The sequence below is a fragment of the Spermophilus citellus genome (genome assembly GCF_964194105.1).
Source record: "Spermophilus citellus genome assembly, chromosome: 9".
NCBI lineage: Eukaryota > Metazoa > Chordata > Mammalia > Rodentia > Sciuridae > Spermophilus > Spermophilus citellus.
In genome coordinates this window covers 103,108,900-103,123,290 of record NC_138191.1, presented here as the reverse complement: position 1 = coordinate 103,123,290, position 14,391 = coordinate 103,108,900, and the positions used below count along the sequence as shown (strand labels likewise).

The 14,391-nt window shown below is 34.4% G+C and overlaps 1 protein-coding gene across 1 annotated transcript in view; it reads right to left on the bottom strand.

The window, feature by feature from the left end:
• Positions 1–14,391, bottom strand: part of STIL (STIL centriolar assembly protein) — a 54,746-nt gene that overhangs the window by 13,912 nt on the left and 26,443 nt on the right. Inside the window, exons 11-14 of the mRNA XM_081307175.1 lie at positions 13,702–13,816; positions 11,084–12,067; positions 4,886–5,051; positions 243–465 (exon numbers count right to left, since the gene is read on the bottom strand). Of these exons, the coding sequence (XP_081163301.1) occupies positions 243–465; positions 4,886–5,051; positions 11,084–12,067; positions 13,702–13,816 (1,488 nt within the window). The remainder of the gene's footprint in view (positions 1–242; positions 466–4,885; positions 5,052–11,083; positions 12,068–13,701; positions 13,817–14,391) is intronic.

The following is a 14,391-nucleotide window of genomic DNA, read 5'->3' as shown; positions in this document are numbered from 1 at the left end:
TCCTATCTCACTCTCTCTTTAAAAAAAAAAAAAAAGAGTGTATTTTAAATGTTTGCATCACACCAAAAAAATATGGTAACTATGTGACATGATAGATATGTTGAACAGCCTGATTTGCTCATTCTACACTGTAAACATCTAAAAGTATCCCATAAAATTGTCAATGTAAAGATAAAATGTGAAAACAAAAGAAAAAAGAAAAAGACAAAAATAGGATGAAACACGAATAAAGGAAACCTTACCTGGATTCATTAACTGGCTGATTAAATTCTTCCACAGCAATGTTGCTTTCTTCAAAACTGGGAATATCAACTTCTCTTAATGAAGATGCACTACCTGGAGGACTTGTGACTTCATTATTAATATCGACAGAAAAATTCATGTCCTCACTAGAAATCTTGGTGTCATCTTGCTTCAGTTGAGAATCTTGATCATCGCCTGGTGCATTCCAAAACAGGCTGGCACCTGGAGGTAAAGTGATTTAACAGATATTGAAATAAATATTCAATTACAAAAATAATGAAAATAAAAGCTTGTTATGATTAGCTATATTATTTTAACACAATTATCTACAACTGTTTTCAGATTATATTTCCTCAGAAATGCCACAAAAAGGTAGGTGAAAGGTAGAAAGAAGAAAACTGGGACAAAGGGAAAGGGGACATCCTGGGTCCTGCCTCTTTTAGAGGAATGACTCTGTTTTACATATTAAGGTTCTTTGTGTGTTGAAAACTGCTGCTCTAAATAGTAGGAGAAAATACATAAAATACAAAACCCTAGGATCTCTGGTTTTCATCCTTAAATAGAATATTTAAGAAACTATATTAGAGAGGCATCAGACATATGTAATACGGGCAGGTATTTAAAAATCAAATGCTCCCCAATATTTATGGGCCATCTGCATATATTTTCAGAGCTTTTTGCATATTTTCTTATACTTTTTGTTAAATTAACTATTTTTTTATTTTTATTTCTTATTACTGGGAATTAAACCCTACCTAAACCCTGTTCTACTGCTAAGCTACATTTCTAGCCCTTTTTATTTTGAGATAGAGTCTTAGTAGGTTGCCCAGGCTGGCCTCAATCCTCCTGTCTCAGCCTCTCAAGTCGCTGGGATTACAAGCATGCATTACCATGACCGGCTAACCCACTTTACCTTTGCCTAGTGTCATCGTTTCTGTGAAGTGGTACATTTGCTGTGCTAGTTAGAGCTCTTCTAATACTCATAACAATAAATACATTTACTGGATGGAACTGGAGGCTGTCACACTAAGTGAAATAAGCCAATCCCCCCAAAACAAAATGTTCTCTCTAATGTGCAGATGCTGACTCACAATAAGGGTGGGGGAGTGTATGTGTGTGAAGGTTCACCAAACTGGACAGAGAGGAATGGGGAAAGAAGCGGGGATGGGAATAGGGGAGACAGTAGAATGAATTGGATATAACTTGCCTATGTTCATATATGAATACATGATCCGCGATAACTCCATATCACGTACAATCCCAAGAATGGGAAGTTATACTCCATGTATGTATTATATGTAAAAATACATTCTACTGTTGTATATAATTAAAAAGAACAAATAAAAATAAATAAATTTTAAAACTTAAAAAAAAAAAGAATAAATACATTGTAAAATGTAAAATATTCATCACCCCAAATCTTCTTTTGTATCATCAGTGATCTGCATTCTACAATTTGGGAAACACTGCTATAAATAATGATTTAAAAAATATGATTAAAACCAAAAAGTAAATCCAAGTTGAAATGGTTTCTACTTAGGTGTTATGAAAATAAATGAATAAGGGCTGGGGCTGTAGCTTAGTGGTAGAGCGCTTGCTTTGCATGTGTGAGGCCCTGGGTTTGATCCTCGCCACCACATAAAAATAAACAAAAATAAATGAATAAAAAAGCAAGAGGTAACTTAGAATTCATTATTTTATTAAAGACAATTTTGAAAAAGATAAAAAGGTCCTGCTTACTCTATGTATCAATATAAACCTTTAGGGAATTAAGTACATGTAGAATAAATGTGCTTTGAAAAGTCATTTGGTTAAAAAGACTATTAATAATTCATTTTATGTAGATGAATAATAACTAAATATGAATCTATGATGTTTTAATATATTTGAATTCATATATTATGTCTGAAAACATGTCTCAATTTCATAATCACTTTGAATATGTGAATGACTTCATTCAATTGTCAGTTTATTTACTCAACAGACATTGTTTCAGTGGTCCAGATCTCTAAAGCTTACAGTCTAGTGATAGATATAGATGTTAAGCAACTGGAATATCGTAAACATAGAATTTCACAAGAGAACGTAGAAGACTGCACTTTGGTACATTTATTGGTTCATAATACCCACAAGCTCCTTTTCTTTCTTTTTTAAGATATTTATTTTTTTAATATTTATTTTTTAGTATTGGGCGGACATAACATCTTTGTTTGTATGTGGTGCTGAGGATCGAACCCGGGCTGCACACATGCCAGGCGAGCGCGCTACCGCTTGAGCCACATCTCCAGCCCCCAAGATATTTATTTTTTAGTTGTAGTTGGACACAATACCTTTGTTTTATTTATTTATTTTTATGTGGTGCTAAGAATCAAACCCAGGGCCTCACATGCGCTAGGCAAGCGCTCTACCGCTGAGCCACAACCCCCCACCCCCCACCCCACAAGCTCCTTTTCTACCCCACCTACATACACACTTTCCCTGGGAACTCTTGTATTTGCAATTCACAAAGGGGGGACTCCAGCAGCTTAATTCCTATTGTGCCTTTCAACCCCTTTATCACTGGACCAGGGATTAAAACCTAATGCAAACTAGTCCACTAAGGTTTTCTTCAATTTCAAACTGGGACTGAGGGATAGTTAGATGATTTGCACATATGGCTAGAACTGTATAATACAAACTTAGCTTCTGTAACAAAAGCTCCAAGGGGCTGGAATTGTGGCTCAGTGGTAGAGCTACTTGCCCACCAAGTGTGAGGCACTGGGTTTGATCCTCAGCACCCATATAAATAAATGAATAAGATAAAGGTCCATCAACATCTAAAAAAATATTTAAAAAGCTCAGAGTCAACCATTTTTACAATGGAAGCCAGACTGCAGAGGGAATTGAGTTATCTTAATGGTAATTCTAGTGTCCAGTGGTTTCTCTTTTCCTTAAGTTCAGCTCAATCCTTGGCATTGTCTTCCATGAAACATTCTCATAACCTTGTAGAAAATTCCCCTTCTTTGAATTTGACTTAAAAATATGCATGTGGCTCTTGCTTCCCTCCCTCTTTTCTCCCTTCTACATAATAAATAGGTTCAGAAAAATATAGAAATTTGTTTTCCTTCTTTATTCTTTCTTAAATTTTTATTCTCCAGCTTCAAATCTTCATCTTTTATTTTTGCAAGTCTGTTATCAAACCACTTGTATGCAAGCTCAAGCTTGCATCTATTTAGGATGATTTCATGATCTTTCCTCTGCCTTCTCTAACTTCACTCCTTATACTTGATGTTATCATCCCCCCATATTCCAAACTTAAAATCTTAGAGTAACTTTTATTTTCATTAAACTTTACTTTAGAATTAATTCTGAATTTGTAGTAAAAAATAGAGCTCCCATATGCCCCTTACCCAATTTCCCCAATGATAACATCTTAAATTACCAATATACGTTTGTCAAAATCAAGAAAACCAACATTGGTACATTACTATTACCTAAACTCCAGGCTTTAATTGGATTTCACCAATTTTCCACCAGTATCCTTTGTTTGTTCTAGAATGCAATTCAGGATACTACATTGGGTTTAGTTGGAGTAATTTATTAGTCCTCATTCTTCCTCAACTGCTATATCCAGTTAGTTACCTAATCTTATCAACATAGTATAAGACATTTCCTGCTCATTCTTTTTTTAAAAAAATATTTATTTTTTAGTTTTAGGTGGACACAATATATTTATTTTTATGTGGTGCCGAGAATCGAACCCAGTGCCTCACGCCTGCTAGGCGAGCGCGCTACCACTTGAGCCACAACCCTGGCCCCTCCTGCTCATTCTTAATCACCAGAAATACAATTCAGAGCCCCATGTTTTCTCATAGAGTCCATACTATTTTTCTTACCCAGTTTGTTCGGCCATTTCTCAACTCTACTTACTGAAATCTTGCATAACTTCTAATGCCCACACTCAATAACAATGCATAGATAAAACCTTACCCTGATCCCTCAAAGCACTGATGATTTATCTTATTAGAACTTCGTCTAACTTTAGCTATTTGGGAGACTAAGACAAGAGAATTGCCAAGTTCGAGGATAGCCTGAGCTACTTATTGAGACCCTGTCTCAAAATAAAAAAGGACTGGGGATATAATTCAGTGGTAGAGCACTACAGAGTTTTTTTTTTTTTTTTTTTTTAAAAAGGCTGGGGATATAGCCAGGCCTTAGCATGCATGAGGGCCCTGGGTTCAATCCCTAAGACCTTAAAACAAACAAACCAAAGCAAACAAAAAGAATTAGGTCCAACCTAGAAAAGTAGTAAAACCTAACAATGTATCATGTTATGTAGTTTCTTATGTGTTCTTCGGTGCATTTTTCTTTCATAAAGAGTAAAATAACAGGGGCTGTGGCTGTGGCTCAGTGGTAGAACACTCCCCTGGCACCCATGAGGCACCACATTAAAATAAAATAAAGGTACTGTGTCCACCTACAACTAACATATATGTATATACATTTCTAAAAAAAGAGTAAAATAACAGACTGAAGTTATATTTTCATCACCTTGGTTTTATTCTATTGTACTGTGCACCAATTTTAGACTAAAAATCCAAAAGCCAGGTATAAAAAAGCATTTCTTAAAAATTTCTTACAATTAAAAAAAAAATGAAATTACCTGTGCTCACAGCAATGCTTACACTTTTTTTCATGTGCGAGCCAGGGGAAGATTGTGCTTCCATGGAAACCAGCTCCATTTGCTTTGTAGCTTGCACAGTGTCTTCAACAATAGTTGTCTTAGGGGAACCAGGCTTCAGAGACTGTGCTTCCAGCAAACGCTGAATCTGTATCAATTAAAAACATACTTTAAATTGACAGTGAAGTTATCAACAAAATTGGCAGGAGAGTTTAATAATGAATTACAAAGTGTCCCAGTTATAAAGAGCTGACTTTTAACTATATTTTCTCACATTCCAATTAGAACTTACCATAAAACTCTGTGTAGAGTCATTATCATTAGTTATCAAGAACACTTTAAGCTAAGTAAAAATTTAAAAGTGAAACATAAAAGTGTTTAGATTAGCATTTGTAAATTGACACTCATATAGAAAAGTCTGAATGGTTAATACTTCAACATTTTATTCCTACTTCACTAATAAATCAAGGAAGAATGGTATACTGTGAATCCATGTACCAAATATGGAACATTTTACACAAAATTTTCTTAATAATGTTAATCAGAGTTGCCCACATTTGGCCATGCTGAAACTGGAAACGGTAATAAATAATAGCCATCACCTTTTGGGTGTTTCTTGTTTGCAAGACAAGATATCATAAATTTTTATGAATGATTTTTATAAAAACCCCATAAAGAATATACTACCATAAAATACACTTTACCAACAAGAAAACATAAGGCATTGAAAATTTAAGTTTCTTGCCCAGATCACATAACTAACAAGTAGCAAAACTGAGGCTTAAAGACAAATAGCCCCTCCTCCTCTTCCTTTAAAAATTGAGATATAGGGGCTGAGGTTATGGCTCAGAGGTAGAACACTCCCCTTGCACATACAAGGTTCTGGGTTCAATCCTCAGCATCACATTAAAAAAAAAACAAAAAACAACAGTTATAAAAAATTGAGATATAATGCACATACCACAGAATTTACCACTTTAAAAAATTCTTTAGTTTTAGTATATTCACAAAGTTTGCAGCCATCACTATTACCTAATTCCAGAACATTTTTATCAAATTCCTATAGACTCCATACCATTAACAGTTACCCCCAATCCTTGGCAACCACTAAAATACTTTCTATCTTTATGAATTTGCCTACTCCAGTCATTTTGTAAAAACAGAACCACACAGTATATAGCCTTGTGTCTGACTTCTTTCATTTTTTTCAAGGTTCAACAATATTATAGCATTTACTAATAGTTTTTATTGCTGAATATTCCATTTTATGAATATATGTCAAACCCTGTTTATCTATTCATTAGCTAGTGGACAATTGGATTATTTAGTTTAAGCTATCATGAATAATATTGCTTTGAACATTTATATGTAGGTTTTTGTATGGAAATATTTTTTTCATTTCTCTTGGGTATACCAGAAGAGCTTCCCTTTATTTTCTGGAGGTACTGGAAATCAAACCCAGGGCCTCACAGGTGCTAGGCAAAAACCCTTCAACTGAATCATATCCCCAGCCCAACCCTGGACTGTGATTTTAAATACTGTGATTTTTTTTTAAAATACTGTGATTTTCTATTTCCTACAAATGGTACACTGTATTTAACTAATCTCATTAATTTTAGTGGATTAACATTATTAGTATAAATATTATCAACAAATTATTAAGATCAGTAGAAATAAAGGCTGAGTCAACATAAAATGGCATATGTATTTATAGTGGTTTTGAGCATGGGCTTTGGTGTCATGAAGACATAAGTTTAAATTATACTCTGCTACCTTTGGGATATTATAAGCTTCAATATCACCCAAAACTAAGGTTGTTGTGAATATTAAGAGAGACGAATAAAATAGTTTAACTTGTTGAATGCTCACCACAGCCAGGTCCTACACTAAAGTATTTTATAATAAACATATTTAACCTTCAAATCTACAGATAATACACCAATCATCTCTCCTATTTTACAATGAGAAAAGTGAGATTTAGAAAAAACACATAGGAAACACTCAATAAGAGACTTTTTATACATATTCAGGGCCTAAAGTTAATCAGTAAGTATGCTTTAACAATGTGCTTTCTCAGCAGATGCAGAGGTGCATACTATAATCTCAAATATTTAGGGTCGGGAGCTGAGGTAGGAGGATCACAAGTTCCAGGCCATCCTGGGCAACTTAGTGAGAGAACCTGTCTCAAAATAAAATTTTACACTGGGTTTGGTGGTACATACCAGTGGCTTAGGAGGCTGAGGCAGGAGGATCACCAGTTCAAAGCCACCCTAAGCAAAGGTAAGGTGCTAAGCAACTCAGTGAGACCCTGTCTCTAAATAAAAACAAAATACAGCTGGGGAAGTGGTTCAGTGGTGGAGTGCCCCCGAGTTAAATACCATACTACACACACACACACACACACACACACACACACACACACACAGATATATTATTCAATAAATATGTGGGGGCTAGTCATCTGATTTAAAAAAAAATCTTATCTCCACATCCAAACAAAATAAAATAAAAGCAACAATCCCAGAGGGGAGGGATGGAGAGTAAACTTTTTTATAATCTTGAAGGGAAGAAGACTTTTCTAAACATAATATACAACTCAGAAAGACAATGAGTAATATTTAACTTTAGATAAGCTAGATAATTATGCATGAAACAAATGGCCAAAATGCAAAACACTTAAGACAAATTGTAAAAAATTCCATGTGTGATAAAGAATAAATTTTCTTAGTATATAATCTCTTATAAATTAGTTAGAAAAGGACTTAGTACAGAATGCTTAAATAACAGATTTTTAAACAAAGGAATACAAATGGCCATAATAATTCATGTTACTTATAATAATATAATGCAAATTAAAAGTTTCTAATTATAACCCTGATAATTTTAGAGTTTGATATGGCTAACACTGCAGATACAAGGTATTAAACTGGAATAACCTGGGCTGAGGGTATAGCTCAGTGGTAGAGTGCTTACCTATCATGTGAGGCCATGGGTTCAATTCCCAATACTACAATAATAAATAAATAATATAGAGAGGTTTAATTCTTTTTATTAAAGACAAGGGAAGAGACTCCGTCCTACCCCTTATTAAAAAAAAAAAAAAAAAAAGAGAGAGAGAGAGAGAAAAAAACCACTGGTATAACCTCTCTGGCAGTCACTTTCATTCATTCAAGTAACAAAACATGTATTAAGCAACAATTACAAGTCAAGTACTAATAAAGGTGCTAAAACAGTGATGATAAGTAGCTGCCTCCTTAGAGCTACTTTATATCTCAGACCAAAAACAAAAAAACCACCAACATATAATTAAGGCGTGAATGACGTAAAGGAACTAGCCATTATAAGAACCAAAGGAGGCATATTTCAGTCAAAGGGAGATGCAAATTTAAGAATTAAATATAAGCATGTTGTGGCATGTTTGAAGAACAAAAAGCATAACACTGTGGCTGAAATGTAGTGAACATAGAAGAGAGTATTAAGAGATGATTTGGAAGACAGAGACAGACACAGAATCACAAAGGTCTTTGAGAGCCAAAGTAAAGAATGTGGAATTTATTCTAGTTGTAATGGAAAATCTCTGGAGGGCTTTAAGGAAGAAGGCCATGATCTGATCTGTGCTTTAAAAGATTTTTGTGGAGTTTTCAAGGGCAGGAAATATGGAACAGTACTGGGCATGATTAAAGAATGGTTTGACTTGGGGTATAGCAGGAAAGACAGTACAGAGTAGTTAAATTTAGGATGCATCTATAAAGTAGAGCCTAAGTTTTTTATTTTTATTTTTTGTAGTGCTGGGGATTGAACCCAGGGCCTCATGCATGCTAGGCAGGTGCTCTATCATGGCTATATCCCCAGATCCAAGAGCCAGGTGTTTTTTGTTTTTTAAATTTGGCCAGAGTGCCTGGATGACAGATGAGATCATTAACTGAGACAATAATGATAATAAAAATAATAGTAACAGTTAACATTTATTGAGCATTAACTTCATACCAGGCATGAATCTAAGCCCTTATTTAGTAACTCATTCAATCCTTAGAACTCCATACAACTCATGTATATTCCTATTTTGTATAAGAGAAAATTGAATTCAGGGCTAGGGGTATGGCTCAGGGTTGAAAACTTGCCTAACATACATATAAGCCCCTAAATTCAATCCCAACCACCACCACAAAAAAAAAAAAAAAAAAAAAAAAACCTCAAAAACAACAACAGCATAAAGACAAAAAACTGAATTCACAGAAGTAAGATTATTTGTTCAAAGTCATATAACTTAATTTCACAATTTTACTTCTAGGAATCTATAGTACACAGATCCTGACACATATGCAGTTAGGTGCAAATACAAGGATGCTCACTGCTCACTTCATTTTTTGCAATAATAGGTACTTCAAACTGTTGATATAATCAGTAGAACAATTAGAAAACTCTGTGTACAGCAGAGCAAATTCCTATGTAGAGTATGAGAGTTCTATATGTACTTACAAGGAAAATGCCTAAAGTATTAAAAAAAAAAAAGAACCTACAAAAAGCTAAAAAAGAAAAAGAATTTCATGTACGAGGAGAATACTATATTTAACCACAGAAGATTTCCTATATCATATATTTTGGGGGGGATGGTTACTGGGGATTGAATTCAGGGGCACTCGACCACTGAGCCACATCCCAAGCCCTATTTTATATTTTATTTAGAGACAGGGTGTCACTGAGTTGCTTAGGCTGAGGCTGGCTTTGAACTCACATTCCTTCTGTTTCAGCCTTCCAAGATGCTGCTAACAGGCATGTGTTATAGCGCCTGTCCCAAGTAACTAAGATTTCTCAACAGCTTGAAGAAGTCTTTTAGCCTCTATTATTATTTTTTTGAACAAGACAAAAAAGAATTATTTTCATTATAGAAATATTTAACTAAATTAAAATTTCTGCTACATATTTATCACAATTTGTTAAAATCCAATGTATATTTTATAATTTCAAAGAATTTGACCTAGGTTTAAAAAAACAGCAAAGCTGGGGCTGGGATTGTAGCTCAATGGTAGGAGTGCTCACCTAGCATGTGTGAAGCACTGGATGTAACCAACACTACATAAAAATGAAACTTTAAAATAAAGGTATTGTGTTAATCTACAGCTAAAAATATTAAAAACAAACAAACAAAAGAAAAGCAAACCTGGCCAGGTGTATTAGCACACACCTGTAATCTCAGAGACTTGGGAGGCTGAGACAGGAGGGCTCCAAGTTCGAAGCCAGCCTCAGCAACTTGGCAAGACCCTGTCTCAAAATAAAAATAACAAAAAAGAAGAAAAAAAAAAAAAAAAAAAAGAAGAAGAGAAAAAGAAAGAAAGAGCAAAGCTGAATTTTTCCCAGGTGTTCCTATCCAAAGCATTTTTAAGCACAATTTCAAATTGCTTTTTTTTCCCAAACTGCAAACAAGATGCCTCCAATTTTATAAAGCACATGTATTTATGCATACTATATACATACACACATAAATACATATTATATATTATATATTCCATATAGCTATATGAAAATGAGGAACAATTGGTTTGGGGTGGGTATATGCAGGAAGGATGTCAATGAATAAAGACATAATACTTATAAATTAAACTATGCACAGGGCTGGAGATGTGGCATATGTGAGGTCCTGGATTTGATCCCTGGCACCACAAAAAATAAAAAAGAACTCTGCAATAAAATCCCTTAAGGAACAGAACATTTCAGAACAAACTGAGCAGAACAAGTCAAGTTTTAGTCTATTCTCTGAAGGTACACTGGCTAAAGGTTGGTATACATAATAAATGATTGAAAAAGTAAAGATGTGTCAATGTTTAGTTGTACATAAATGTTTAGAAGAATTATACAATCATTTTTATAGGAGCAAAAAAGCAAAGAAAAATGCAATAGTCTTGTAGGTTAGGATATCACAAGATAGTGTGAAAGAAGGCTTGCTTTCTTTTCTGGTTCTACTATTAACTAGGAATGAGGAACTGGGTTAAATTATTCTTTCTAATCTTCACTTCAGCTTATCTATAAAATGAGAGGTACTAGAATTCAGTTTCGAAGGTTTCTTTTAATTCTGACAACTCTATTCATAAAAACGTAATTACTGAAGAGTAATAAAACCAGTTTTTAAGAAACCATATCAATACAAAGAATTGAACAAAACTAAGAAATCTTCAAGCAAACCTGTGCCTGAAGTAGCCTCAGCTGTCTGTCTTGCTCTGTGACGAACCGATAAGCATCTGGAGACAGTCCCATCATTCCATTATCTGACTCAGTCTTGGTTGTGTGCATACACACTGCACAAGGATGTGGGTTACAAGAGTCTATATGTGAAGGTCTTGCCACAGGCGATGGTTCTACATTGTTGTGGGGAGAACAACTATCCATGCCTCCCTGAGGTCTCAAGGCTACAGGGCTACTTGAAGAATAGAATGCTTTATGACATAGAGCTGGACATCCACTTGGATGAATCAATGAATGTTTCTGAAGGGCTTCAGACTGGAGGTCTTGAATGGATCCAACTGTATTTACTCCTTGCCAAGAATTTATTGGACTATATTGAATATGACCATGATGCTGATAACAGCTGCAGACATTTGTGGAATAATAAGTTGGTAGTGGGGGAGCAGGTACCTGAACTTCTATTGGTCTTCCTGAATTATGAGGTGAAAAAACAAAATTGTGTGGATGGGACTGTGGAGCAAGAGAAGACTGTCTCGAATTAAATGTGGAGGGTCTTAGAGGATACTCTTCTTTCTGTACATTTCCAGCAGAAACTGCTTGAAGTTTCTCAGTTATATCAGGAGGTGGAACATTAAAAGAAGATGGCGGAACACTCTTATTCCTAAAATGAGAGTTCCCTATGTTACAGGTAGATGGCTGTCTTACTTTGCTGTCTGTCTTACTCTTGCTCCTCAAAGAAGCACCGTCCTGATTAAACTGACTTGATATCCCTTTTAAGGAAGACTCTCCAGGTTCAGCTTCTGGGCTTTGTTTCTCATCATAAAGCTCAGGTTTCATTGCCTTCAAGTGTTCAGAGTGCTGAATCAACAAAGGAGAATTTTCAGTGTTCACCGTTTCCAATGGATTCAACATATGATTTGATTCTATAAAATTGCCATCTAAAACAAGTGAAAGTTCAGGAACCAATGGTTGGATCTTGGAAATCTACAAATGGAAAAGAAAAAAGAAATTCTTAGGAAAAGATATATGCATTACTTTCCTTAGATTAGTATTTCTCTAATATTAGCCATTTAAATATTATTCATAATTTATACCATCAATAAATATTTTCTGGATATCTTGTATGTTAGGCAGTACGAATATAATTGTAAGCAAAATAAACAAGGTCTTTGTTCTGAAAGAATATAGCTAAGCATCTCCCAGACTTATTTAATAATGGAACTTCTTTTATTGGACCACTAATTAATGTTGCTTAGATCATAGGATATGAGAAACTTTTATACACTAGTTTTACATCTTCACTCTGTAAAGAAGTTATCACAAGTACAATGTTTCAAGAGACCTAGTAGCAAATGTTTATGTATCTCAAATAACAAGGGATTTTCCAATAAATATTTCAAAATATTTTTCCACTAAATTATGTTATTCTGTTATTCCTTTTACTGATGTCAGTTAAAAGGGCTGGAAAAAGAGCAGGGAAGACTAAACAAAATGCTCCTTGTGGGAAATTTAGTTATACCTTGATATTCATTTAAAAAATCTTTCCCATACCTTTCTCTTCTAACATAAGTAACAAAACAAAAAACTAAAAAGGGCTGGGGGATGTAGCTCAGTGACACAGCACCCCTGGGCTCAATCCCACTATCAATAAAAAAATAAATAAATAAAATAAGTAACAAATCCATGTGAGGTATACAACAATTCTAAAAGAACCCACTCGTTGGCAGCACAAAAAATTATGATGGAATCAGAAAATTAACCTCTGATTGCAAGTAAGATGTTTTTTCAGAATATGGTAACAACAACAACAACAAAAAAATCAAGCTTTGCTGATAGTATAGAATGTTGAGTCTATATGGCTGTATTTGTTTTGTTTTGTTTTTTTTGGTACCAGGAATTAAACCCAGGGGCCTTTAACAACTAGCGACATCCCCAGTCCTTTTTAGTTTTTCTGTCTATCTTTTCTTTTTTATTTTTTTAAAGTCAGGGTCTTTCTAAGTTTCTCAGGGCATCACTAAATTGCTAAGGCTGGCTTCAAACATATGATTCTCTTGCCTCACTCAGCCTCCTGAGCCACTGCTCCTGGCTATATGGTTGTTTAAAGCACCAGATTCTGGGCTGAATGTGGTGGCACATGCCTATAATCTTAGCTACTAGGGAGGCTGAAGCAGGAGAATCACAAGTTCAAGGACAGCCTGGGAAATTTAACAAGACCCTGTCTTAGAAAACAAAACAAAACAAAACCCAAAACAAATCTCTATCAGATTCTAAAACCAAACCTCCTGAATTAACAATCCCAGCCTTACTACTCACTGTTTGATTTTGGACAGGTAACTTAACCAATCTATGCCTCACTTTTCTCCGAGAATAACAATTATATATAATCATTATATATATAATTACACATATGTAAAAAGTATAAATAATATGTATATGCATTATTACTTGTAATAATAATTATATGTACTCTGAGGGTGTGTGTGTTTATATGTGTAAAATCATATAGAGATATATAGCTAGAATAATAAATAAATTTTAGGTCCTATTTAGTGCTTTAACAAAAAGAGGCTTTTTGATCTCTAATCACAAAGGTGAATTCATACTAAGATCAGGGATACCTTCTGACTCACTGGATGAGGACTAGGAATTGGTCTTGGAGAAAAATCTTCATCTTCAACACCAGAGTCATGATCATTTACTGGTATTTTTCCAAGAGATAACTTCTGGGAAGAACTAAGGCATAGAAAAGGAGACAAGAAAAAATTTCAGCAACCTAGTATACTTCATTCTAGTTTAAACTGAGTGAAGAAGACCTTAAAAAGTAGTATTTGGATCATTTAATTTAGTATCTAACACTACAGATTTTTTTTCAGATCAATATTAGTTGACCAGGAAAGCTGATCTATTCAAGTTCTTATTTAATTGATTACCTTGTTTACCTGATCATGGCAAGTTTATCTCTATGTTGTTAACATCACAATAAATCAATAGTAACTGAGCACCTTCTGATTGATTATGCAGGAAGTCTACAAGTATACTTAATATAAAAAATTATAATCTGTTGATAGGCATGCACATTGACACAAACACTAGGCTAAAAAGGAAAATAATTAAAGAATTACATTTTCCTATGAAGTTATATCTGTGATGGGAAAATACATTGAGGTATCACCTCTCATTTAGTTAGCTATGGTTATTGTATCACAGATGGCATACTTCTGCACAATATAGAACTAGAACTGGGATCAAACCCAGGGCTTTATGAATGCAAGGCAAACACTTTGCTGCTGAGCTACATCCCAGTCCTG